Genomic DNA, 26,881 nt, shown 5'->3' with positions numbered 1-26,881 from the left:
CAAGAGCAACTGTTGAAATCAGGCCATGTAGGGAAAATTGTTTTTTAAGTTATCATTTATCAGGAAGATAAGAGTAGACATTGCAACTGTGGATCAAGTACTGAAAGGATGTTCAGAGAACAAAAAAAGTGCATGAAATGTAAAAATATAATATCATAACATAAAAGCAAGGGTTAGAATATAAGGTTGAAGTTATTTCTCAGAATACAGAGCAAAAAGGAAAACAAATAGAAAATTAGGAGGATAATCCAGAAAACAAATAGAAAATTAGGAGGATAATCCAGAAGAACTGACCTCCAAGCAATAAGATTCCAAAAAGAGAAAACTGAAATGAGGAAATCATCAACAAAATCACCCAAGAAAACATATTCCAGGACTGGAAAATATGAGTTAGCAGTTTGAAATGGCCCTAGAAAAACGGACTAAAATAGACCTGAACCAAAGAACACTTTTGTGAAATTTCCTAAAACTGGTTTAAAGAGAAGATCCTAAGAGTGTCCACAGAGAAAAGATCCAATTCTTACAAAGGATCAACAAAGAGAATGACATCAGGTTTCTCAACTGCAACCCTGTGGAGTAGGAAACTTTGATGAGTTCACACTCAGAATTCTACAGCTAAACTACCTATTAGGTGTGAGTGCCACCAAAAAGCAAGGTTTGGTATCAAAGTATCAAAAAAAGCTTACTGCTTTTGACCCCTTTTCTTAGGAAGCTATTTGAGGAGGTGTTCTACCAAAAATGAACTAAATCAAGGAAGAAGAATAAGACCCAGGAAAGGTAAACAGACCCTCAGGATGTGGAGGTGGTCTCTAGATGATAGCTAAACAGACATCTCAAGACTAAGTAGCCTAGAATGAGGCAGCTCAGAGGCTCCAGGAGAGATTTCTTTAAGAACCTGAAACATTTATATGTTGGGATACAATAAAACACAACTGTACAACTCACAGGAAATTTGGTGATAAACGTGTAGAAATGTAAGCATCTAACCAAAATAATTAATGCCCTGGAAAAATTATACAAAAAGGAAAAATAATGATAGAATCATTCATGGTTCAACCACAAATAGTAATTATGTATTAAAAATAAAAGGAAACTGAGAACTGATAAAATGAAGACTAAGACATAATTTTATCAGAGGATGAGGCACAGGAAGAATTCATTGTGAGTGTGTGTATGATAGATGGGAGTAAAGAACAAGAGAGGGAGCCAAATCTTCAATGTCCGTAATGCGAAGCCAAAACAGAATGACTGAAAGAAAAAAAAGGTCATAATATAAAGACTCTTTGGAGAGACGGAAGTAAATATCAAACACTGGCTAAAAGGGTGTAAGTGGTTGTCCCTAGGATTTGGGAAACAGGTACAGAGGGTTGCTATTTCTTCTAGCAAGCTTTGGAAAAGTATTTGACTCTTTAAACTGTATTCATGTATCACTCTGATTGAAATAACTAAAGGAAACTGAAATAAAGAATTGAAATAAAGAATTAAGTAAAATAATGGTTGAAAAGTGGTATTTTAATTAGGTTATAACTTCAAGTTTTAAAACTGTATTCCCTTTCAATGATAATAAATAGTTATCATAGTAAGTATTAATTCACCATATTTTATGAACCTCCAAATGTTCTTCTTTAGGCAAGAAAATAAATACACAAACTTCAAAGAAGACAGGATGTGAAATATTTTAAATCTACAAAGGTACACAGGGAGATTTAAACATATTAATTGAATTGCTATTACCACTTATTTTCCCTACTCAGTTTGATGACTGAGATTTTTCAAATCCTTATTAGAACTTTCAAGGAAAATGATTTGAAAATTAGGTTTCACCTCTTAATTTCTATACATGGTCCCCCAATTCTACCTACATCATCTGTGACTTTTTTTTTTAATTATAAAAATGTAGACAGGGTAAAACTGTGCAACAATTTGTGCTGTGGACAATAACTGCTGTCATCCTCAGCAATATAATTTGTTTCTGAGTCTCATCTCATTCAATAAAAAATAGACTAGCCCAGAGTCAGTCACTAGCAATCACCATTAAGTTAGTTGACTGTAGACTGCCCCAAATGCACACCAGTTTTTAACATTCTACAGAAAGCTGCACATGCCCATGGGTTTCAGATGAGCAGGTGTAAAGGTCAGAGAGACAATTTATAAGCAATGGGAAGGTGACAGTCACTTTGGGACTTCATTTTAACTTTGGGACTTCCATAATCAAAGTTACATGAAGGACACAACCATGCACTCTTGGTGGATCATACATCAGTTTGATGAAAAATAGTAAAGAACGTAAATAAGAAGACTGGTGAGAAGCAATCAAATGTGGAGGAAAAGACAGAGAAGGAGAGGATTCATTAGTCCTCCGTCAAACTCAAGAGTTATGAGCAAAAAAGAAGGCTAGATACATTTACCTCTCTATATTAAATTCAGAAAATTGTGCATGGCCACAGGTTTGCAACATAAAAGTATGAAAAAAGTGGCTGGGAGTAAGAAAACTATTTTGTGTGTGTTTTTTTTAGTTCCTACAATTAAATAAAAAGGAATATACCCTGTTCCTAATTTTACTTCTATCTAAATTCATGTTGGCATTTACCCAAGATTCTGTCTTGGGACCTTTCCTAATTTCGCATTTCCTTCCTCTGGGCTTTCACTCACTCCCAGAGCTGCAATTCTCATAAGGAGGTAACTTTCAAACTGACCTATACCCCAGCCCTCTCTGCACTGGATCTTCGAGCTCTGCCAGCACTTCTCACTCAGTCCTCTTGGCATCTCCCCTCACCTTTCCCATCCCATCTTCTTCCTGCCTTGATCCCAGGTCAAGGTGTAGTTGCCTTTGACCTCCACCAGCAGTCCTCCTCAGGCACTTCACATGCTGTTCCACACAAACCTCCCCAACAGAAGATCATTCAGAGACCTTGTGCTTGTCTCTGCTCGGTTAATTACCTAAAGCTATGGTTCATTCCTAAAGCTATACCCCACAACCTCAAGTCTGTATTCTCAGCGTTCTTAATCTTTCCTACCAGTATGTCCTCAGCATCTGTTTAATTGGACTGCTACAAGGCACCACTAGAGTTAGCTCTCAATAAATGTTCACTGAGCTGCTCTGAGTCCCTTACCCCTCCCAATACATTCCATACTTCTCTATCTCTGTCCTTGTTAATCTTCTCCCTTCCCACATGCCAAACCTCCAAGGCTAGTCTCAAGGCCACTCCTCTTACCAGGTTTTTCCTGAGGCTCTCTCTTCATTCCAGGATTTCAACTCTCTGAGATTTAGCTTACACATTCTGCCTCATCACGTGATCACCTACTTATTGTCTTACTCACCCTTATTATTCCGGAAAGTCACTAAAATAAATGGACTAAGAGCAATTTATTCAACGACTTTTCTGGAACACATAAAACTATGATTTCAACATGGTAAGCACAAAAACAATATCTACTGAACTAAATTTTAATGGGTTTAATTTTAGGTTATAAGGAAATGTGAATACAGTCAGAAATGTGCTTTCTTTACCTAAGCCTCTGCACTAATTTAGGCAGTAGGTCATTTTAAACATGTTTCAGCAACCTTACTTTACCTTTTGCTGTGTTATCCACCTTGTCCCCTGGTAGGCCCAGGCTTTTTCTCCCAAAATCAGGTCCCACTGACTTCAAGGGTGCTCTCTGTGATGTTTCACTCCTCTTGTGGGCAAACAGTAAGGAGGAAGATAAGGAATCAGATGATGAGGAGACCATATAATCCACCAGTGGGTCAATACTGCTCCCAGTGAGCCAATTAAAGGAGTTTCTTCCATCTGAAAACAGGCATGAGCACGGCATGTCAGAGCATACTCAGCACTGCACAGCCCTGCCAAGTCCACCCCACACTGGGGCAGTACCAAATGAACACACAGTGAGAGAGAAGGGGGCTCATCATCCTGGCAGCACCTGGGGTGTCCACATGTTCACCTGCAATAAGTGACTGGGGACAGTTCCTCCAAGGACACAGTCATGTCACAGCAGAAAGATACTGGGTGGAGGCTCCATGAGGTTACCAGTGGGCGACCTGAGGCAGCTCAGGCGTCCAAGCCTTAGTGTCCTCATTTATAAAGTAGAAAACACATCACCTGCTCCTTTAAGCAGCTGTGATCATTACAGGACAGTTTTATACCTACTATAAAGTACTAAGATCCATGATTTCTAATATTAGTGTCTTAAAATTTCCATTGTAATTGTTCAAATTAGTCCTACTTCTAGAACCAATAGAATGTGAAAAATTTTATATTAGGCAGGTACAAAAGTAATTGCGGTTTTTGCAATTATTTTTAACCTTTAAAACCACAATTACTTTTGCACCAACATAATATAAAGGAAACACGCTGAAGTGCTTCTATAAAATGATTTAGATATTTTACTCTACAATTTGGTACTTTGATGATCAAAGGAAACAGTTGAACCATTTCAGAAAGAGAAGTTTAATAAACTATAAACATAGTAATATTTTTGGTTTAGCTCTACTTGGCTTCTGAGACATGGGGTTTTAAATTTGATGCACTAAACGGATTTTTCTGAACAAAACCAAAACAGAATATACATGTACTGAAATTTTCCTGTTTTTCCGAGTCAGAAATAACCCTTTTCTACTGTTTTTAAAATTGTGGTAAAATATACGTAACATCAAATCGAGTATTTTAACCATTTTTAAGTGTATAGTTCTGTGGCATCAAGTACATTTACATAGTGGTGCAACCATCACTACTATTCACCTCCATAATGTTTTCATCTTCTCACAACTGACTACATACCCATTAAACATAAATTCCCCATTGCCCCCTTCCCCAGACCCTGGAAACCACCCTTCTACTTTCTGTCTCTAAGAATCTGACTACTTGGGTGGCTGGTTGGCTCAGTGGTTAGAGCACAGTGCTCATAACACCAAGGTCACCGGTTCGATTACCACATGGGCCAGTGAGCTGCGCCCTCCACAACTAGATTGAAAATCGACAACTTGACTTGGAGCTGAGCTGCACCCCACAACTGGATTCAAAACAACGACTTGACATGGAGCTGATGGGTCCTAGAAAGGCACACTGTTCCCCAATATTCCCCAATAAAAATTAAAAAAAAGAAAAAGAATTTCGACTACTCTAGGGACCAAAATCCTTTTCTCCTTTGACTGACATATCGTTTTTGTGGTTCTTATCACTTTTTCCTATTAGCATTTCACTTCTCATTCAAACAGTCAATGATCTTACAGTAGAGGCTGCTTCCACACCCGGTGCTTCCACATTTGGATGAACTGTTACCTGTGTTTTGTGTAGGTGTGAAATCATATTGCTGTTGGGTGGCCCGTATTTGCTTCACCATTGTCCCTCGAGCTGAGAAGAATCCTTCCTGGGTCCAGGTCTGGAGAGCACCTTGGGAAGCCTGAGTCTCAATAAACATTGGCGTGAGAACAGTGCTTCGCAAACGCCAGTCAGAATCAATAGTATATTCCTGCATGTAAGAGTTTCAAATGAAATAATGGTCCTTCTTTAGCAACATGGAAATATTGTAACTTAAAATCCAATGGTACTATCAGCAAGTATGTACCATAATTTCATATATCTTTGTGGGAGGCAGCTGAAGAACCTTTTCGAATTTAAAAGTTTTAACTAAATAATTATTTGCCAACTAGAAAACTAACTGGTACTAGGGGCGAAAAATCACTTTTTTACTCCTTAACATTGTGCATTACAAATGGCTTAATGACATTCTCAATAATAGCACCACAATACAACTGCAACCAGTTAAATGACTCAACTCTTTCCTAAGTACTCACCATGTGCCCAGCTGTGTGAAAGATACTAGGAAAACAAGTGCAAGCAGAACAGAGTCAGGCTGTGCTGCCCAGCAACTTGGACCGAGATAAAGTGAACTCATTTGTAAATCAGTTATTAAGGCTACCAGGAGAAGGCACAAACTGGGCATGTACTGAGTGGGTAGAAGGAGTGACAGAAGGGGGAAAAGACATTATGGAGAAGGGAAATTTAAATGGAGGGTGAGAAAATGAGAAGTGTGAGCCATGTGAAGGGAGTGTGAGCAGAGGAGGGTATAGCAAATGTGAATGTTTCAGAAAGGAACATGTGAGTATTCCAAGTAAAATAAAAAAGCCAACCTCACTAATCATCAGTGAAATGCAAATCAAAAAACCACAATGAGATGTCACCTCACAATAGTCAGAATGGCTATTATCAGGAAGACAAGAAATTATAAGTGTTGGTGAGGTTGTGGAGAAAAGGGAATACTTGTGCGCTGTTGGTGGGAATGTAAATTGGTGCAGCCCCACTATGGAAAACCCTATAAAAGATCCTCAGAAAATTAAAAATAGAACCACCATAGTATCTAGCAATCCCACTTCTAGGTATTTTTCTGAAGGAAACAAAAATACTAAGTCGAAAAGATACCTGTACACCATTTTCAATGCAGTATTATCTACAATAGGCAAGACATGGAAGCAATCTAACTGTCCACTGATAAAGAAAATGTGGCATTTATGTATACAAAGGAATATTATTCAGCCATAAAAGAGAAATCTTTCCATTTGCGACAACATGTATGGATCTTGGAAGGCATTAGGAAAGTGAAGTAAATCAGACACAGAAAGACACATACCACCATATCTCACACGTGGAGTCTGACAAAAAAAACCCAAAAAAATCCAGACAAAACAAAAATTCAACGTCATAGATACAGAGAACAGATTGGTGGTTGCCAGGGGTGGGAGTGGGGAATGGGCAAAATGGATCAAGGAACAAAAGACATGAACCTCCAGTTATATAAGAAATAAGACATAGGGATGTAATGTATAACATGGTTGACTATAGTTAATACTGTGTTTCCCCTAAAATAAGACCTAGCCGGACAATCAGCTCTAATGCGTCTTTTGGAGCAAAAATTAATATAAGACCTGATCTTATTTTACCATAATACAAGAACATAATTTTTTTCCTTGCAATGAGAACTTTTAAGATCTACTCTCAGCAGTTTTCAAATATACATTATTACCATGTTTGCCCTGAAAATAAGACCCCGAAAAAAATTAATGTAAGACCCAGTCTTATATTATATAAGACCCGGTTTTATTTTACTATAATAGAAGACTGGATATGATATGATGATGATATGATATGATATGATATGATATGATATATGATATATGATATGATATATGATTGGGTCTTAATTTTTGCTCCAAAAGATGCATTAGAACTGATTGTCCGGCTAGGTCCTATTTTCGGGGAAACACGGTAATAATATATATTTGAAAGCTGCTGAGAGTAGATCTTAAAAATTCTCATTGCAAGGAAAATAATTTGTAATTATGATGGATGTTCACTAGACTTATTGCATTGATCATTTCACAATATATACAAATATCAAATCGTTATTTTGTACCCCTGAATATGTCACATCAATTACATCTCAACTTAAAAAAAGCCATTTTAATACTATTAGAAAATGTCTGTAGACTAACAGACAGGGAAAGCTTAGAATATTTATTATTATAGAGACAAGTACTTTACCTGAAATTCACATTCTGACAGAGGATGCTCAAACACAGGGTTTAGATAATCTGGACTCATGCTGGTCATTTCAAGTAGAAAATCTGTTGCTAGACTTAAAAAGTGCATTTCTATCTTAGGAGAATATAAGGAATTTAGTGCCAACAATCGGTCCAAAGTATTTGAAGGTAACCTAGTTTCATGGCTCCAGAAATTCCGAATAATTAATCTGAAAAGCAAAGAAAGAAACATATTGTTTAAATATTGGCAAACGACAAACCTACACATAGTGTTATGTGGAGAAGGCACAGTTTTCCATTTATGTAAAGCTTAACATAGACGGAACCCACATTCAAAATTTTATAAGCAGTATAATCTGAGTTATGAATAACAATATGTATTAAATGAAGGAAATACTTTAAAACGTTAGCATATTTAACAGGAGGTGGGAACTGGGTGATTTTACTCTCATCTCTATTACCTGGGAAGTTTTCAATGATGATTATGTAATATTAAATATTCTGAAACTGAGAAAACATCTTAAGAAATTATGTATGATTCTTTACTGCATTGCTGAAACAACTGACTCTAGAAATGAGTGCCATGAATTATTCAAAATTTACACCAGTTAAGAATCAGTTTATGCTTTATAATTTATACATGCTTATAAAATCCAAATACAATTTTTAAAGGCTCAATGAATTTAAAATTCATCAGCATGGAAAATTGTTATAGATTATCATACAAAAAGTTTATGGTCCTTAAGTAAATAGTACTTGGTAAAACACTCATATAACTGACTTAGGGTAGGCATTTTAGAGGAGAACAATTATCCTTCATATTTCCATGTATAATTAATATTGTTTCCTTCTATTTCTAAGGTTTCAACATTTCATCCAATATTAATATGTATTGTGTGATATCTCAATTATTTGAGTTAAATGGGAAACATAATAATTATCATTACAGATTTTCTTTTTATTTTGAAATGCTTTAATTCACTGCATTAGCTGTGACAGTTTTAGCCATATCACTTTTCAAGACTTTTATGTTAATGTAACTTGTCAGGATTTGTAAGGCTCATGTGATTTAAAACATATTTTGTTAAACATTATGAATGCAATAGGCAGAGAAAATGCTAATGCCACAAATGAATTTCTAAAACTGCTGAAAACTACACTATGCTAGTCTAGAAAAAAAAGTACCCCTAAATTTATTTGTCTTGGCCTAATTATAAAAGGAGGAGTACATACTGAAGCCCAAGGTTCTCATCAATCAGTCCTTGAATCAACACATCTTTCGCCAACTTAAATATTTCCTGGGAGTCATGATCTGCTTGACTTTCAGGATCTCTGGAAAAAGTAACAAAAGAACAAAACATTAATACTCTCTTGTATTACTTTTTTTCAAACCCAGGGACACTGTCCAGACTTAAAGTAAAAAAGTCTGGCTTTACCCACGGACCTTTAACTTCCAAAATCACAGCAGAACCCACTCTCATAGTATATACCCTCTGAAACCCTCCTTTAGTGCCTCTGTGAGCCCATCACCACCCCTTCCTCACCGACACTATGAAGGGGCTCAAGTGTGGGACAGGAGGAGTAGGTGGTGAGAGCAGGGCTTCAGATGGCTCCCTGGGAATGCCAAGAGGTCCTAGGATGGGCCCAGGCACCATGAGAAGTGGTTTAACGGTGGTCCTGAAGTATGACTATATCTCAACAGAGTTCATTTCCTTAAACTTGTCAGATCTTAAAGGGATAACTATGAAAACAAATTACACTTTTAACTGAACCAATAATTTCATGCTCTGAATATTTCCCCCACATATGAGTTAAAATAAGGAAACATTTCAACATAGTAAAATACACTTGTTTTAACTGTTAATCACATGTTACAAATATTTTATTATTTATTATAATCTGTTCCAGATTGTTAAAGGCACCCAAATTCTCCCTTAAAAAATGTAATACAAAATGTCATTGTAGAGCTTACCGGTAATTATCATGAATCCACATAAGAATATTATACATTTGTTCCCTACACACTGGAGAAGGATGAGAAATGAATTCTATAACAGGATTCAGAAGTTCTAGGAGTTCTACTGGTTTCAATTTTGCCACCATCTTATAAATTATGTCCAAACACACTTTCTGTCTTTCATCATCTCTATAATAAGGGAGATTTTGAAAAAACATACAAATTTAACAATTTTTATCATTATACTTTCAGATATGAACAGGTTAACTTTTTCGTATTTGTGCTATTCTGTAATTCATAATTTGTTGTAATAGTTAATACTACACTTACATAAAAATTATATTCTTGAAAGTAATTATCATGGGTTACATTATTAAAAATAAACAAATTCAACGTGGTATCCTGGATTGGATCCTAGCATAGGAAAAGAACATTAGCTGGAAAACTGGAAATCCAAATAAAGTCTAATTTAGTTAACAGTAACGTACTAATGTTAATTTCTTAGTTTTGACAAATGTATCCTGATTATGTGAGAGGGGGAGTTGGGTAAAAAGTATGCAGAAACTATGTGTAGTATCTTTTAACTTTTCTATAAATATAAGATCATTCCAAAATTAAAAGTTCACTTTTAAAAAAACCCTGAAAATGTTAAACAAAATAGCTAAATATAAAAAATTTCATGATTAAAAAAATGATTTCAAGTTTTAGGCCATCTGGCATGTCATATAGGGGGACTAAATGTAGTCTGGGTCCCAGGTAAGACACACAACCTATTTTCTTATTTTATATCTTTTCTTCCTTAAAGCACTTTACACAAAGTAGGTACTCAGTTAATGTTTAAAGAAGGTTATCAGAACACAATGACACATATTCTTTCTTACTGTCACATCACACATTTATCAGTAAATTATCACTATGTAAAAAATACGTATGTAGACAAAACTGGAAAAGAGTACAGAAAAATAAAAATATTGTAAGTGATCAACAGCATTCTCTTTTAACATTTACTAAAAGATTGTAATTTTGAAAATAAATGAACAATTTTAATAACAACAAAGTAATGAAGCCTCTTACCTGGCAAAATAGGTACAAGACTCAAAACCATGCATTTTACATTTGATCCTTAGATAATCCCTCAGATGTAGTCTTTCAAGGTACCAGGTTAGAGGAGGCAGGATGACCAGGCTCTACCCCACCACTCTTTCCTCTCAGGTTCAAATTTAACAAATACATATTTCATGAAAACTTGTTAAGTTCTTTCTGAGTTGAAGGAGACAGCTGAACAAATCAATGTTTTATGAGCCTGCTTCATCTGAGAAGATGAGGCTGGTTTCCTACTCACCTGTGTTTCATGATTTGAATGAAATCCTTACTCTTTAACTGTAAATACAGATCTGTTATTTCCTCTGAACGACACAGCACCACTTCCAGACAGAGTGTCTTCATCACACCATGAAATTTTGGCAGCAGGAAGAACACAGTGTTCATAAACCTAACCAGTGGACACGGCCAGTGAGTAGGAGGGCAGTCTCGACCATCTCCCACCATATGATGTTCACCAGAATCAACACCTTACCTATCGGCAAGAGGAGGGAAGTTCTTCACAACTTTATTCAAGCACACGATAAATTTGTCCTCCATTGTATTCTGATGTTGCTTTAGCTGTTTTACAATCAGTTCACATACAGATTCCTCCAGTACCTGAAAAATTAAGTTTCTTTTAAAATACACAAAGGTAGAAACTTACGTTAAGTTTTTGGGAATTGGTTTATCTTGAATATTTAAGTAAATTCAGAGAAGTGTTCAGTGCTATCATCCACAACAATGTTCACAAGGTGAAGCGCCAGGAGCCATGGATTTGCATTAGCCACTGAGCACCACCAGAAGTTCTGGAACTGTGAGTTCCTATGAGTCAGGCCATGGCCGTGTATGCATTGTGCTGCTAGCACTGGAAGTATCTGGCTCACATCAGATATCAGATCAAAAAAGAAGATTAGTGCTTCCTTCTGACACTGAAACACTGCCAACAGGTCATTTGAGAATTTGAACCAAAATTAGTGATTAAATAGTGTTCAAGACACATTTTATGATGCCAGTGTTCACGTCTCTGGTCAAATATTCACACAAACCAGAATTTTCAAGCAATTTTATGTTAGCAGTCCCTATCACTGTCAATCGCCCTATACCCTACTTTCTCTTGATCACGTATTACTACCTATTGTGATAGATTTGTTTGTCTCCCCTCACCAAAAGCCAGCTCCCTGTTCCCAGCTGTATGAGAGCAAAGAGCCAACCAGTGAGTACCCAGCATACATAAGTGACCAACATACTTAAGTGTCAAAGTTATACGCGTAAAACAAAGTAAAACTAACAATATGGATAAAAGAATAAAGACAAATGTATGCACACACAAACTGATTACTGGAGTCCGTCTCAGCTGCCAAAAGGAGATCAGTGGTTAGAATATAAGTGACTGTTATTTCTTCCTATTTTTTATTGTTTCCCAAATTTCTACACAAAATCAACACCATTAGATATTCAGAAAAGAATTATGTAAAGCAAAAGTGTTTCTCATTCCTATTACACTGGAATTTAAGTGAAGAGAGGTTAAACCTGTGATCTGTTGTAATTTGCTCCATCTGTGGTGGAAATTCAGCATATTATATAAACTGATACCCAACATTTATGGAGATTAGAATTATGTCATAACAAGGTTATTGTGAATTTTTACAATGGTTTATTTTACAAAAATAGCTGGTAATCTCTAAAACAAACAAGCAAAGCTTGATCTTCTCAAAAGGGTCTGTTTCCTTTTAGCTTTATTTTCCTTCAAATCCAAATAAATGCCTAACTGGTGAAATGAGTGGCAGTCCAATACGCTGTGTTGCAGTACCCTCAGGACCTCCTGACTTCCCCTAAGTTCTCCTCATCCAGCCTGATAGTGAATGTAGCCCAAACTTCACTTTCTTTTCTTTCAGACGAGGAAGTAGACTGGAGATACAAAACTTGGGGATAATGAACCTATAGGCAGTTGTGTGTGTTTTTTTATTAGGTTCAGGTGTACAAAATAACACAGTGATTAGACATTCATATACCTCACAAAGGGTTAATCCCCAATAAGACTATTACCCATCTGACACTGTACATAGTAATTACAATATTACTGACTATATTCCCTATGCTGTACTTTACATCCCATGACTTTTCAAATTAGTGTTGACATTCAATGTTATTTTACATTAGTTTTAGGTGAACAGTACAGTGGTTATACATTTGTATTATTTATTTATGAAGTGAGCCCAGTAAGTCTAGTACCCACCTGACACTATACACAGTTTTTACAATATTATTGACTATATTCCCCATACTGTTCTTTACATTCCTACGACAATTTTGTAACTACCCTGTTTTCGAAAATAAGACCTAGCCAGACAATCAGCTTTAATGTGTCTTTTGGAGCAAAATTTAATATAACACCCTGTATTATAATATATTATATTACATTACATTATATTATACTATAAGACCGGTCTTATAGTAAAATAAGACCTGGTCTTATCTTAATTTTTGCTCCAAAAGACACATTAGAGCTGACTGTATGGCTAGGTATTATTTTCAGGGAAACACGGTACCAATTTTTACTTATGTACATTTCAACTTTCTTACCCAGCAACACAACCCCCCTCCAATCTAATAACTATCTGTTTGTTCTCTGTATGTACAAGTCTATTTGTTTTGTTTGTTCATTTATTCTGTTCTTTAGTTTCCACAAATAAGTGAGATCATATGGTATTTGACTTGATTTTCAGTCTGACTTATTTCACTTAGCATAATACTCCTTAGGTCTATCCATGTTATTACAAATGGTAAGATTTCATTTCTTTTTATGGCCAAGTAATATTCCATTGTATATATGTACCAACTCTTCTTTATCCAATCGTCTGTTGATGGGCATGTATGTTACTTTGATTTCTTGGCTATTGTAAATAGTGCTGCAGTGAACATAAAGGGGTGCATATATCTTCCAAATTAGTGTTTTGGATTTCTTTGGATAAATACCCACAAGTGGAATTGCTGGGTCACAAGGTAGTTCTGTTTTTAATTTTTTGTGGAACCTCCATACTGTTGTCCATAGTGACTCCATCAACTCACAATCCCACCAAGAGTGAACAAATGCTCTTTTCTGCACATCCTCACCAACACTTGTTGTTTGTTGACTTATTGATGATGGCCATTCTGACAGGAGTGAGGTAATACCTCATTGTGGTTTTAATTTGCATATTTCTGATGACTAGTGATGATACCTTTTCTTATGTCTATTGGCGATCTTTATGTCCTTTGGAGAAATGTCTATTCATGTCCTCCGCAATTTTTTAATCTGTTTTTTTGGTGTTGAACTGTATGAGTTTTCACTAAATGTTGAATATTAATCCCTTATCAGATGTATCATTGGCAAATATCTTCTTCCATTCAGTAGGGTGTCTTTTTGTTTTGATGGTTTCCTTTGCTGTCAAAAACTTTACAGTTTGATGTAGTCTTATTATTTTTTCTTTTCTTTCGCTTGACTGAGGGGATGTATCAGTAAAAATCTTACTAAGAGAAATGTCTGAGAGTTTACTTCCTGTATTTTCTTTGAGGAGTTTTATGGTTACAGGTCTTACATTTAAGTCTTCAATGTATTTTGAGTTTATTCTTGTATATGAAATAAGGTTGTCCAGTTTCATTTTATTGCACGTATCTGTAGTTTCCTCAGCACCATTTATTGAATATACTATCTTTACACTATTATGTGACTGTTTTTATGCTAATACCACGCTGTTTTGATTACTATAGCTTTGTAGTATGATTTATTGTCAGGTATCGTGATACCTCCCACTTTGTTCTTATTTCTCCAGGTTGCTGTAGCTATTCGAGGTATTTTATGGTTCCATATAAATTTTAGGAGTGTTCTAGGTCTGTGAAAAATGCCATTGGTATTTTGACAGGGATGCACTGAATCTATGTATTGCTTTGAGTAATATGGACATTTTAACTATATTAATTCTTCCTATCCATGAGTATGGTATATGTTTCCAGTTGTTTGTATCTTTTCTAATTTCTCTCTTCAACATCTCATAATTTTCGGAGTACAGGTCTTTTACTTCCTTGGTTAAATGTGTTCCCAGGTTGTTGTTTTTTTATGCCATTGTAAATAGGATAGTTTTCTTAATTTTGCTTTCTGATAGTTTCTTAATAATGCATGAAGATTCAACCAATTTCTGAATTTTAATTTTGTATCCTGCTACTTTAGTAAATTCATTTATCAGTTCTAACAGTTTTCTGGTGGAATTTTGGGGTTCTCATAAACTGTTACCCCGAAAATTAGACCTAGCCGGACAATCAGCTCTAATGTGTCTTTTGGAGCAAAAATTAATATAAGACCGATATTATATTATATATTAATTATATTACATTAATTATATTGTATTGTATTATATTATATTATACCCGGTCTTATAGTAAAACAAGACCAGGTCTTATATTAATTTTTGCTCTAAAGACACATTAGAGCTGATTGTCTGGCTAGGTCATATTTTCGGGGAAACATGGTAGTATCCCGTCATCTGCAAATAGTAAGTTCTACTTCCTCCTTTCTAATTTAAATGCCTGCTTCTTTTTCTTGTCTGATTGCTGTGGCTAAGACTGACAAAAGTATGCTACTATGTTGAATAAAGGTGGTGAAACTGGGCATCTTTCTCATGATCCTGATCTTAAAAAGAACATTTTAGTTCTTCCCTATTGAGTTTGATGTTAGCTGTGGGTTTGTCGTATACAACATTTATTATGTTAGATATGTTCCCTTTATTCCCACTTTACTGAGTATTTTTTTGTTTTTAATCATAAATGGATGCTGGATTTTGTCAAAAACTTTTTCGGCATCTATTGATATGATCATATGTTTTTTATCTTTCATACTGTTTATGTGGTGTACCACATTCACTGATTTGTGAGTATTAAAGCAACCTTACATCCCAGGAATGCCACTTATCATGGTATGTGATCTTTGTTAATAGATGGCTGAATTTGGTTTGCTAATATTTTGTTGAGGATTTTTGCATCTATGTTAACTAAGGATATCAGCCTCGACTTTTCCTTTTTTATGTTTTTTTGTTATTAGTTTTAGATACATAAAGCAACATGAGACATTTACACCCCTCACAAAGTATTACACCCCCAACCTACCAGGCTTCTAACATCGAATATAGCTGTTATAATACGATTGACTATATTCCTTATGCTGTACTTCACATCCTGTGACTATACGCTTATGAGATCGGACAATTAAGTTCGCAAACTCATCCTAGAAAAAGTGCTCTGTATCTCCTTGCTGAATATCACTACGGTCACCTTCGAAGTACACCCCTTGGGAAGCTGTGCACTGATGCCAGAACCTAGTCCACCCTTCAAAGCAATTTTGGAACTCTTTTTCTGGAATGGCCATCAGAGCTGTTGTCATATTACCCTTGATGTCCTGAATGTCATCAAAATGTCTTCCTTTCAGTATTTCCTTTATCTTCGGGTAAAGAAAGAATTCAGTGGGGGCCAGATCGGGTGAGTAGGGAAGGTATTCCAATACAGTTATTTGTTTACTGGCTAAAAACTCCCTCACAGACAGTGCCATGTGAGCTAGTGCATTGTTGTGAAAATGTCTGTAAAAAATGTCATTGATAATTTGATAGGAATTGCATTGAATGTATATATGCGTTAGGTATTACGGACATTTTAGTTATATTCATTCTTCCTATCCATGAGCACGGTACATGTTTCCATTTATTTGTATGTTCTTTAATATCTCTCTTCAATGTCATAATTTTCTGAGTATGGGACTCTTACTTCCTTGGTTAAATTTATTCCTAAGTATTTTACTGGTTTTGAAGCAATTGTGAATGGGATTGTTTTCTTAATTTCTCCTTCTGGTAACTTCTTTTTAATGCATAAAAATGACTAATTTCTAAATATAAGTTTTGTACCCTGCTCCTTAACTAAATTCATTTATCAGTTCTAATAGTTTTTTGGTGGAATCTAAGCGTTTCCATCTATTATCATGTTGTCTGCAAATAATGGCAATTTTACTTTCTCCTGACCCATCTGGATACCTTTTATTTCTTTTTCTTGTCTGACTGCTATGGGTAGAACTTCCAGTACTATGTTGACTAAAAGTGGTGAAAGTGGGCATACTTGTCTTGTTCCTGATCTTAAGGGGAATGCTTTTGGCTTTTCCCCATTGAGTATGATGTTAGCTGTGGGTTTATTGTACATGACATTTATTACGTTGAGATTTGATCCCTTGAGTCCCACTTTGCTAAGAGTTTTTATCATAAATGGATGTTGGGCTTTCTCAAATGCTTTTTCTGCATCTATTGATATGATCATAAGATTTTTTTTAAAAGATTTTACTGGGGAAGGGGAACAGGACTTTACTGGGGAACTGTGTGTATTTTCAGGTCTTTTCCAAGTCAAGTTGTTGTCCTTTCAATCTTAGTTGAGGAGGGCGCAGCTCAGCTCCAGGTCCAGTTGCTGTTGTTAGTTGCAGGGCACACAGCCCACCATCCTTTGCAGGAATTGAACCGACAATCCTGTGGTTGAGAGGATACGCTCAAACCAACTGAGCCAAGTGGGAGCTCAGTGGTAGCTCAGCTCACGGTGCCGTGTTCAATCTTAGTTGTAAGGGGCGCAGTCCACCATCCCTTGCAGGAGTCGAGGAGTCGAACTGGTAACCTTGTGGTTGAGAGCCCACTGGCCTATGTGGGAATCGAACCAGCAGCCTTCGGAATTAAGAGAATGGAGCTCTCAGTTCCTGAGCCACCGGGCCGGCCCCCATCCATATGATCTTTTTCATTTTGTTAATTTGGTGTATCACATTAATTGATTTGTGGTTACTAAACGAACCCTGCATACCAGGAATGAATCTCACTTAATAGTGGTGTATCATCTTTTTAATGTATTGCTGAATTCACATTGCTAATATTTTGTTGAGGATTTTTGCACCTATGTTCATCTATGTTTATTAGGGATATCAGCCTTTATTTTTTTTGTAATGTCTTTGTCTGGTTTTGGAATCAGGGTAACAGTGGCCTCGTAAAATGAACTTGGGAGTGCTCCCTCTTCTTTAATATTTTGGAACAGTTTGAGAATAGGTATAAATTCCTTCTTTTGAATGTTTGGTAAAATACACCCAAAAACTGTCTGGTTCAGTACTTTTTTATGTTGGGAGCTTGTTGATTACTGATTTTATTTCATTAGTAGTAATTGTTCAGTCTGATTTTCCGTTTTTTCCTGATTCAGCCTTGGAATATATTTAGTTCTAGGAATTAATCCATTTTGTCCAGCATGTCCAATCTGTTGGCGTATATAGCTGCTCAAAGCATTTTCTTAAAAGTTTTTGTAGTTCTATGGTGTGCATTATCACTTCTTTCTCATTTCTGATTTTATTTATTTGGATCCTCTCTTAATTTTGATGAATCTGGTTAAAGATTTGTCAATTTTCTTTATCTTTTCAAAGAACCAGTTTTTCGTTTCTCTGATTTTTTGTATTGTTTTATTTCTCCTATTATCTTTATTATGTCCTTCTTGTATTCACTTTGTGCTGTTTGCAGTTCCTTTTCTACTTTCCTTCCATGTAAAGTTAGGCTGTTTACTTGAGATTTTTTTCGTTTCTTTGAGGTAGGTCTGCATTGTTATGAATTTCCTTCTTAGGACTGCTTTTGCTATGTCCCATAGATTTTTGGTCATTGTGTTTTTATTTTTGTTTGTCTCAAGGCATCTTTTCATTTCTTCCTTGATATCACTGTTGATCCATTCATTACTTAACAGCAGGTTATTTAGCTTCCATGGGTTTGTGTGTTTTTCAGTTTTTTTCTTGTAATTGATTTCTAGTTTCATACCACTGTGGTCAGAGAAGATGCTTGATATGATTGCAATCTTCTTAAATTTACTGAGACTTGTTTTGTGGCATAACATGTGGTCTATTTTGGAAATGTTCCATATGCACTTGGAAAAGAATGCATGAGATGATAAAAAAAAATACAGTGAATGTTTAAATTTAAAAACATTTATTACAGCAAAAGACACATTGCCATTAATCCCCCTCAAAATACTCCCCCTCACTTCAAACACACTTTCCCCGTAAGTATCTGACGCCTCTTGAGTTGCTACCCCTCCACCAGAGCCCAGGTGACTGTTTGCAAACGAGTGTGTATATGGGTCCTTAAAGAGGATGTCTGGGTTTTCAGCCACCTTCTGTCTCACCTGGACACACAGACAAGAGTCCTCGCTAATTTTCACTGCCAGATACTATAGGGACTCCTCTTCCTGGCACAGGATGTCTTGGCTGGGGAGCCCGGTGTGGGGCTGTGACACTGCCCTCTTCAGGGTGGACCACTGCCACCAAGCTGTCCCTCCCAGTGCTCAACCACTACCTGTGGGTTTGAGGTCAGCCGGTTTCATGTCTCCGCCCCCCACCCCCCTCCAGTCTCGATGTGGCCTCTTCTTTATATCTCCTAGTTATAGGTGTTCTGTTCAGCTAGTCTTCATATGTTTCTTGAAGTTGATTGTCCTAATTTAGGTGTAATTTTAATGTGATCCTGGGAGGTTGCAGGGGTAGCATTTACCTATTCCATTCTAGACCTCCTACAGCAGTTTTTAAGGCCATGATGCTGTATGATCATCAGGGGAACAGTGAAATAGACCACCAAAATCAGAGCTTTGGAGGTGGCCTGGGAAACACAGAGCTAAGGGAGAAGAAACTGTCATGGAAGTAGGAAGAAAGCTGAGAGTGTCCTTATAAATGTGACAAAAGGGAATCAAGGAGGAGTTATCAACTGAGTTATTGTAACTGAACTGCAACAGAGAGACCTAGCATAAGCATCTTCTACAATGAGTGACATTGTTTTTGGAGGCTCCAAAATATATAGCATTCTATTAACATGTGAGAGGAGAGCAATGTAGCAGTAAGCATCATTCTGTCACACTATTTTCAAGTGGCATAACATGTTATTTCCATGCAGTTATATATACATCTTTAATAATTATATTTTATTGAAAACTATAGTATTCTGAATGTGTACTATGCTTAATAATTCAATTAGGTTCTTCTCACAATCCTATAAAATGGACAGGGAACAGAAGAAGGAGAACGGTTCTCTTTGAAGCACACTCTCCTGTTTAATAGCTGTATTAGGTCAAAAACTGGAAGTAGAAAATTTCACTAGTTTAACATAGCCCTAACAGTAGCAGGTATCTACCTGGATAATTTTCTCCAGAAAGGAAATGCAGAGACAAGTTGAGAGGAATAAAAGCTGGTTAAATACTCATATCCTGACTTGTACATAAACAATAAGTTACCAAACTTTAAATGTTTACAAAATTTCGAAGTGTTTAAAAAAATCATATATTCTCTAAAACAACTGAACACTGTACAGTAGAAAAGAGAATAAAATACTAATGCAGAATGCCCACTTTAGTTTCTTACAGTATAGAAGATATAAGTGTCAAGTGTCATGACAAATCAAAATTGAAAAAGCATTTATTTAAAATTGCACAACATACTCACATTTTTTTTCTCAGTAATGTATCGAAGAATAAGTCCCAGAACTTCTGCCGCTGCTGCATATACCTCTTTATACTTTACAAAGGACATATTATTGACCAAAGCTTGAAAGTATCTATAACAAATATAGAAAATTAATATGCAGAAAATCCACTCTGTTGTTTGACATCAAATTATAAAAATTTTACTCCTTGTGACATATTAATAGCACAAACTGAGAAAATATGAAACTTAAAACGTGTTTGAATTATTTGTGTGAATGTATACATGAAGATGTATTTAAGGCTCTGATGTCATGATCAGAAAGGCACATGATGGTTGAATCATACAGGACCTGCTGTAGTCAAAGAAAAACACATGCTGAATACTATTAAAACTATCGTGAAAAAGGAGCTATTATCTAAGATTATGACTTACTGACTCCCTCTCAAAGCCATCTACTATAACAGAAGACGATAAAATAAAGAGAAAGAGAGGAACATGAGTGCAGTACTCACAGACTTTACAGACAGAGAGATTTCTAACTTTCAGCCCCACAGTGGCTCTATAATGTTTACCCTGGAGAAAACCAAAGCTCAAAAACATAACTTGTGTAAAAGTAAGTTATTTCTCAGTGAATTCGGGTTGAGCAACACATTTGTCTATGATACTAGGCGACTAGTGGGGAGGACCAACCAGACAGCGTGGGACGCTTTCAAAGAAATGGGAAAAGCATGGAGGGGACATGCTAAAATCTGTAAGTAACCATGATGTGAACACAGACTTTTCAAAAATCCTAAAACAGTAGGAAAATGAATAGTAGGACACCTTTTAGTGATGTTACAAAATTATCTCACTAAATCTCCTCCCTTTCACACGTCATGTCTGTATCCACTCCTGCCTCTGAAGGGTCCTGATGGAGGGGAGCAAGGTGACTGCAGCTATGCCAAAGAGCACAGTAACAGGGGCAGACAGGACGAATCCCAAGGGCATCCTGTTCATGGTCATGATCCTATAATGAATGGTCTCAAAGAGCTCATGTTGTTTTTAAGAGATAAATGTTGAATATGTCAGTTTAGAAAATAAGAAAATATTTAACACCTCTTATTTGCCAAAATGTACATGAAAAAATTACACTAATTAAAAAAAACTTACCTACCTCATTCACTCCACTACCTATTAAATTAGGTAAAAATATTTTTAACATGGGTTCTGGCCCTTAAATGTACAGAATTAAACCATACTCCAGTCTGTTTCCAATTCAGGAATACTTTAACCTAAAAAGAAATCAAAGCAAAAACTGATACTTACTTTATACTCTCTATGCCACATTTCGGGTCATAGGGAGGCAAGTTATTGGCCATTACAATGCCTAATAATTGAATTCCTACTGAATTGTCTTTAGAATTAGGATCTTTACTGGAAAACTTTTCGAATATTAATCTGAAACATAAGAATAAATGTATAGATTATCGTATAATAAAATAAGAAGCAGGAACACAAATATAAAAATTTCTACAGCTAATTATCAGGGTAAGAAATACTTTTTGTTTTCCCAAACCTAACACTCTTCTTGCTAATATTCTCTGTTCACATTCAGGTTATTGTAGCTTTGGAACATAGGCAGTTTTCTATCTTCCTATAATTATTTGACCAAATTCCCCTAGTTGGTAGTAAAATCTTTTGAAAGTTTTAGTTTGCCTCAGGCAGTACTAAAAGGGATCAGAGAAAAGTTCTACAGTCCACTCCTGGGCTAGTACAGTGAAGAGCGGAGTGTGTCCCACATGCCCAGTTGGGGAAAAGTCAGAGGTGAACCTAGAGACAGGGCAGGGGCTACCTGGAGACAATGACCTGCTCAGAAATGCTTCTAGTGTCAAACTCTGGAGGTTATGATTTTATGAGTAGCAATATTATACCCTTATAAATGAATCCTATTTCAAATTATATTATTCCTTTTGTCATTTCAAGTAATTAAATTTCATTGTAATCGTTATTTACAACATTTTACATTTTAAAGTTTTCTAAATAATACTGTAAAATCTAGTAAATTTATACCTGTAAGGGATGGATAAACAATCCTTCCAGCATTCAACAAGGGTTTTTATAATTTCAAGGTTGTGACTAAACACAGCTCTTCTTTGATGAAAAACATGCTTCATTAGGAAATGAAGCAATCGATTTGCTAACACTTCATCTTTAGGAATCCCCTGAAATGGTACAGAAATTCTACATTAATACGTAGCATTTCATTCTGAAAAAGCATTGTTTAATCCAAAAGTTCATTATAAAAAAAATGTGGCATTCTACTGAGGAGGCTGCCTCCTGGTTAAAAACCTATGTGTGATTTTTCAGGTTTAACCATAGGCAATTACAAAGGTGTTACCTGATAGGTCTCATAGGGGAAAGCTGGTCTCCTTACACCAGACTTGGAACACAGCCAGGATACTGCAGTCTCAAAGGGTAGTTGCAATCAGACACTCAGGCCCCCTATTTGGTCATGCTCTTGCACATATGTGCATTCCTAGCCCAGGCACCTTCACTCCTGGGTACCTCTGCTGAAAACCCCTTAATGGGGGTAAGGGCAACCTTGAAAACACTCTTCCCCACTCTGACTCAGTACTCAGTGCTTTTTGACTCCTAGCCCTTGTCCCTCACACTCCTTCTAACAGCAGGGTCCTATAAAACTGCTGGAGCCTTTAGTGTGTGGTTCCCTCAACAGGAAGATGACCCCCAGATCTGTGCTGATTCACTTGACCCTCGATCAGTATGCTATTTCATGGGGGGAAATGGAACACTGGAGTCAGTACTTCCTCTGGTTTTAGCCTCTTGCTTACACTATTACAATGAGTTTTTTGATTAAAGTCTTCACTGTGACTTTCATTTTGGCTTTAATCAGCTATTCTGACACCTAACTAGTTCAGCTTTCTCAAGCTTAACTGCGCTCCTGACATCTAAATGAATCTTTTCCAATGGTTCCTAAGTTAAACTAAACAGTCCTTAATTTTTCAGGTTATTAAGCAGCCTACAAATTATTTTATCACATTAAAGCTAAATCTAAATTTAGTTTACTGTGAAATGAGAGGCACACCCTGACACAAACACATATAAAAGCTCTGTGTACATACATTATGTTTAATAAGGACCGATCCCAGCATATCCTTACATGAAAACTTTTACACATTAATGTTAATGTTTTCAAATGAATAGGCAAAATTTCAACACACACAAACCTATACTGGTGAATGTCACAAGCTTACTTAAGTAGAACAGTGTCATTCATCTAAACAAGTATCACAGCAATCTCAACCATTATAGATCAGTCAATACTGTGTAAGTAGATAGGCTGGCAAAACAAATTCCAAAAAATCCAGGGACTTTGCTCACAGCAGTTTTCAGAACCTCACATTCAGGGTCTACTGACATTTATTCGACACACTTTTAATAAACCAATTATCTAGGATTCAAGCTCCTAGCAGGTAAGAGCAACAAACAAAACAAATACTCAATAGTTTAAAAAAAAGCTCAGAGGAATTATTAAAAGCAGACAAAAGAGAACTAAAGCAGTATGAGGCCATTTAGTACAGCAGTACCAAAGCAACAAGCAACATAACAATTAATGCTAAAAATGATGACTCTAAGTCATTAAGAGGAGCTTGAATTATTTATTATATGCTCTACTTAGGATATCAGCAAAGAACTGATAGATTACTACATAAAAGATGTATCCATTCTTACTATAGGAGTAGCTAATCCTGTCCATGAAAGAACAGTAACCACTATCTCAACCACCATATAGTGAATTCCTTCTCCTCCATTGTTTTCAGAAACAATCAGCTGTAGCAAGGGGCTAAGCCAGTACTTCGCATAAGGACGAAAGACCTAGAAGAGAATTTAAAAGGCAAATATAAAAGAACTGTTTTGAATAACCAAAATATTAATCCAGAAACATATCCTCCATCAGCTAAAATTTTATATTATGACTTGACCTAAATCCAAAACAGATGTAAATTTCAACAACTACCCTGCTTAATCAGATCAGATGTTCTGTTGAATTCTCTTCTCATGGTCTCTGGAAACCACAATTCAATGGAAATTAATTCATTATTGCTGTTTTCTTTTCTTAAAACCTTTCTGATATAACTATGCTCATAGAAATCAAAATCAAAGTATCCTATATCAACTTTGTCCTATCTGAATAACATGCAGCTCTAGAGAATTCTAATTTTATTTTATGTCAATGCATCAAATATATGAAAAATGAGAATATGCAAATTCGGTAGATACATGTGGCTATTTTTTCATTTCTTCCTGTATTATGGAAATCATTCTCTTATAGACTTCTTATACCCAAGACTCTAAAATCTAAATGAAATGCATCTATATACTAGATTCCATTTAATTTATTTTAGAAATTGCTATTCTGATGCAAAAGAACAGACTAAAGTATAAATCAAGCTATTTACTTTCTTAACCTTTGCCACCTTTGTTTTTTAAAAATATGTTTTCTCAGGGATTGCTCATCTACTTTCACAGCTTAAATCGGTGTTGTCTCAAGTCTTTTGTTTATCACCCCATAAGTAAAAACGTTTGAACACTTCCAATGTGTGTGTATTGATTTATCTATAAATTATAAATACAAACCTCTTTACTATTTTATTAAAAAATAACAAATAGATAAATTTAAAGGTTGAAATTTCAAAAATAAATGTAAACCCAAGTTCTAATCTTTCTTCACAAGACAACAGAATGTTTTGAACATTCCCTTCTGGAAACCACTGCCCTGATCATTTCCAAGCTCCAGATATACACGAAACTCCAGGGACAACTGTGTGATGTCTGAGACGCACCTCGTATCCACATGTATGAATACATTCAGCAGGCTTACTTGTCAAACCCAGCTACCAAGAAATCATCCAAAAAACAAAGACACCAATTCCTTTTTTGCTAGCCATCAAGTAAGCACTTAAAAGAATGTGAGCTAGAAATCACATGTGACGCTGAGAGTGATGGGTTGAACTGAGTCCCCCCAAAAAATGCTGAAGTCCTAACTCCCAGTACCTGTAAGTGTGACCTTATTTAGAAATGGGATCTTTGAAGGTTATCAAGAATAGTCAGTGAGGGCCTTAATTCAATGAGTGTCTTTATCAAAAGGGTAAATTTGTACATATGAAGACAGATGCAGAGAGGGAAGACAATGTGAAGACTCATGGAGAACACGTTCTACATGCTGAGAAATACCCAAGGCCACTATAAGCTGGGAGAGAAGCCTGAAACAGATTCTCCCTTACAGCTTTCAGAAAGAACCAACCCTACCAACACCTTGATTTCAAACTTCTGGCTTTCAGTTTCTGTTGTTTAAGCCATCTGTTTTTGTGGTACCTGTTATGGCAGCCCCAGAAGTTAGAAATCAAGCATGACCCTGAGGAACAGAGGCTCTACTGCGGCTTCAGGTCAGCACTCTCAACCACTTCTCAATAGCTTGTGGCCTTCACTTCATGTCTGCAGTGCTGCCTAGAAGGACTCTCTGTGGAGCCAAGTGGATCACGTCACTCTTCCTAGCACCCTTCAGTGGTTCCCTAACACTCAATGAATGAGCTGGACCCTGAAGGCCTGGTTCAGCTTACCTGCCCCTCATACATGTAGCCATGACACTCACACTTTTCCTTTGGACCTGTGTCCATGGTCTGTGCAGTCAGTGCAGATGTGTTTGGCTGTGTCAGGGGCAGTCTCTGTTCACACTGCTGCTTCCATGTAGAACGTAAACTCACACTGCTACTTTACAACACTTGGCTCATGGGCTTTCTAGAAAGTCTATCCTAACTCCCACCAGTGGAAGAGGCTCCTTCCCATCACAGTGCTACATGTAGGCCAACATATAAATTCAGCAACTATCTAAGATATTCAGCTATTTTTCATATAGAGTCAACAGGAATAATTTTACCACCTTCTTTGTTACTATGAACCAAGAGACTTGGCAGCCATAATGAAGTTGCTAACACATGCACTTAGAAAAAGATCACTTCTAACACAATAGACGTTAATTCACATATTTTAAAAGAAAATGATAAAAGAATGATGCTGAACAAATAAATAAATATGGTTGGCTAATTTACTTAGAGAAAAAAAATGCCATGCTCTGTTCCTTTACGTCTTTCTTTGTTGTGGAGTTAAGTAGATACATATAATTGCAAAGAATATTTAAAGAAATAATAAATTACTTACTTCTTCTGTATTAATGACAAGTTTTGCTAAGAAGAGACGAATATTTAATGATACCGATGAATTTCCTAGTTTGTCATGAAGAAATTTCATCCATGGAGGAAGATTTCTTGGCACTGAACCCTGAAATGATACACTCAAAATTACCTTTAAAAGACTCATAAAATAACTCCATATTTTGATGAGACAATAATGACAAAGTAAAACAAGAACAACAAAATCATGCTTATTTGACATGGAATTTGATTTAGTCTTTGATATTAAATATTCATTCTTAATATGATACCAATGAATAGTTTTGAGACCATAAAAGATTAGCAGAAGAAAGACCTCTTCTCCTTTAGGTAGAATCTGATTTCTCTGCATGTGCTTAATAAGGGCTGTCATGGTTGCCATACATTCGTGTTGATTGAGTTCATCCATCTCTAACTCCAGGATATCATCTTGAATCACAGGGTCTTTATGCTCCTAGGAAAAGGGAAGAATCCGATTATGCAGAGTACATTGTTAAAATTTCAGTGTACATGACATTCTGATTTTTGGGGCAATATCATTAAACACACACTTAGGTAACAATGATAATTTGGTAATACTATCA

General features: G+C 36.1%; 1 protein-coding gene across 3 annotated transcripts in view; it reads right to left on the bottom strand.

Moving 5' to 3' along the window:
* PRKDC (protein kinase, DNA-activated, catalytic subunit) overlaps positions 1-26,881 on the bottom strand; it is a 270,539-nt gene that overhangs the window by 86,998 nt on the left and 156,660 nt on the right. For all 3 annotated transcript variants that reach the window (XM_074318994.1, XM_074318995.1, XM_074318996.1), the window contains exons 47-59: positions 26,614-26,751; positions 26,287-26,406; positions 23,800-23,943; positions 22,120-22,271; positions 21,376-21,507; positions 20,089-20,200; positions 11,074-11,198; positions 10,840-10,989; positions 9,513-9,686; positions 8,774-8,872; positions 7,542-7,749; positions 5,283-5,472; positions 3,576-3,791 (exon numbers count right to left, since the gene is read on the bottom strand). In XM_074318994.1, the coding sequence (XP_074175095.1) occupies positions 3,576-3,791; positions 5,283-5,472; positions 7,542-7,749; positions 8,774-8,872; positions 9,513-9,686; positions 10,840-10,989; positions 11,074-11,198; positions 20,089-20,200; positions 21,376-21,507; positions 22,120-22,271; positions 23,800-23,943; positions 26,287-26,406; positions 26,614-26,751 (1,960 nt within the window). The remainder of the gene's footprint in view (positions 1-3,575; positions 3,792-5,282; positions 5,473-7,541; positions 7,750-8,773; positions 8,873-9,512; positions 9,687-10,839; positions 10,990-11,073; positions 11,199-20,088; positions 20,201-21,375; positions 21,508-22,119; positions 22,272-23,799; positions 23,944-26,286; positions 26,407-26,613; positions 26,752-26,881) is intronic.

Source organism: Rhinolophus sinicus, linkage group LG14 (genome assembly GCF_036562045.2).
Source record: "Rhinolophus sinicus isolate RSC01 linkage group LG14, ASM3656204v1, whole genome shotgun sequence".
In the NCBI taxonomy this organism is placed as follows: Eukaryota; Metazoa; Chordata; class Mammalia; order Chiroptera; family Rhinolophidae; genus Rhinolophus; species Rhinolophus sinicus.
Note: the sequence above shows the minus strand (reverse complement) of the source record. Positions and strands in the feature narration are given on the sequence as shown.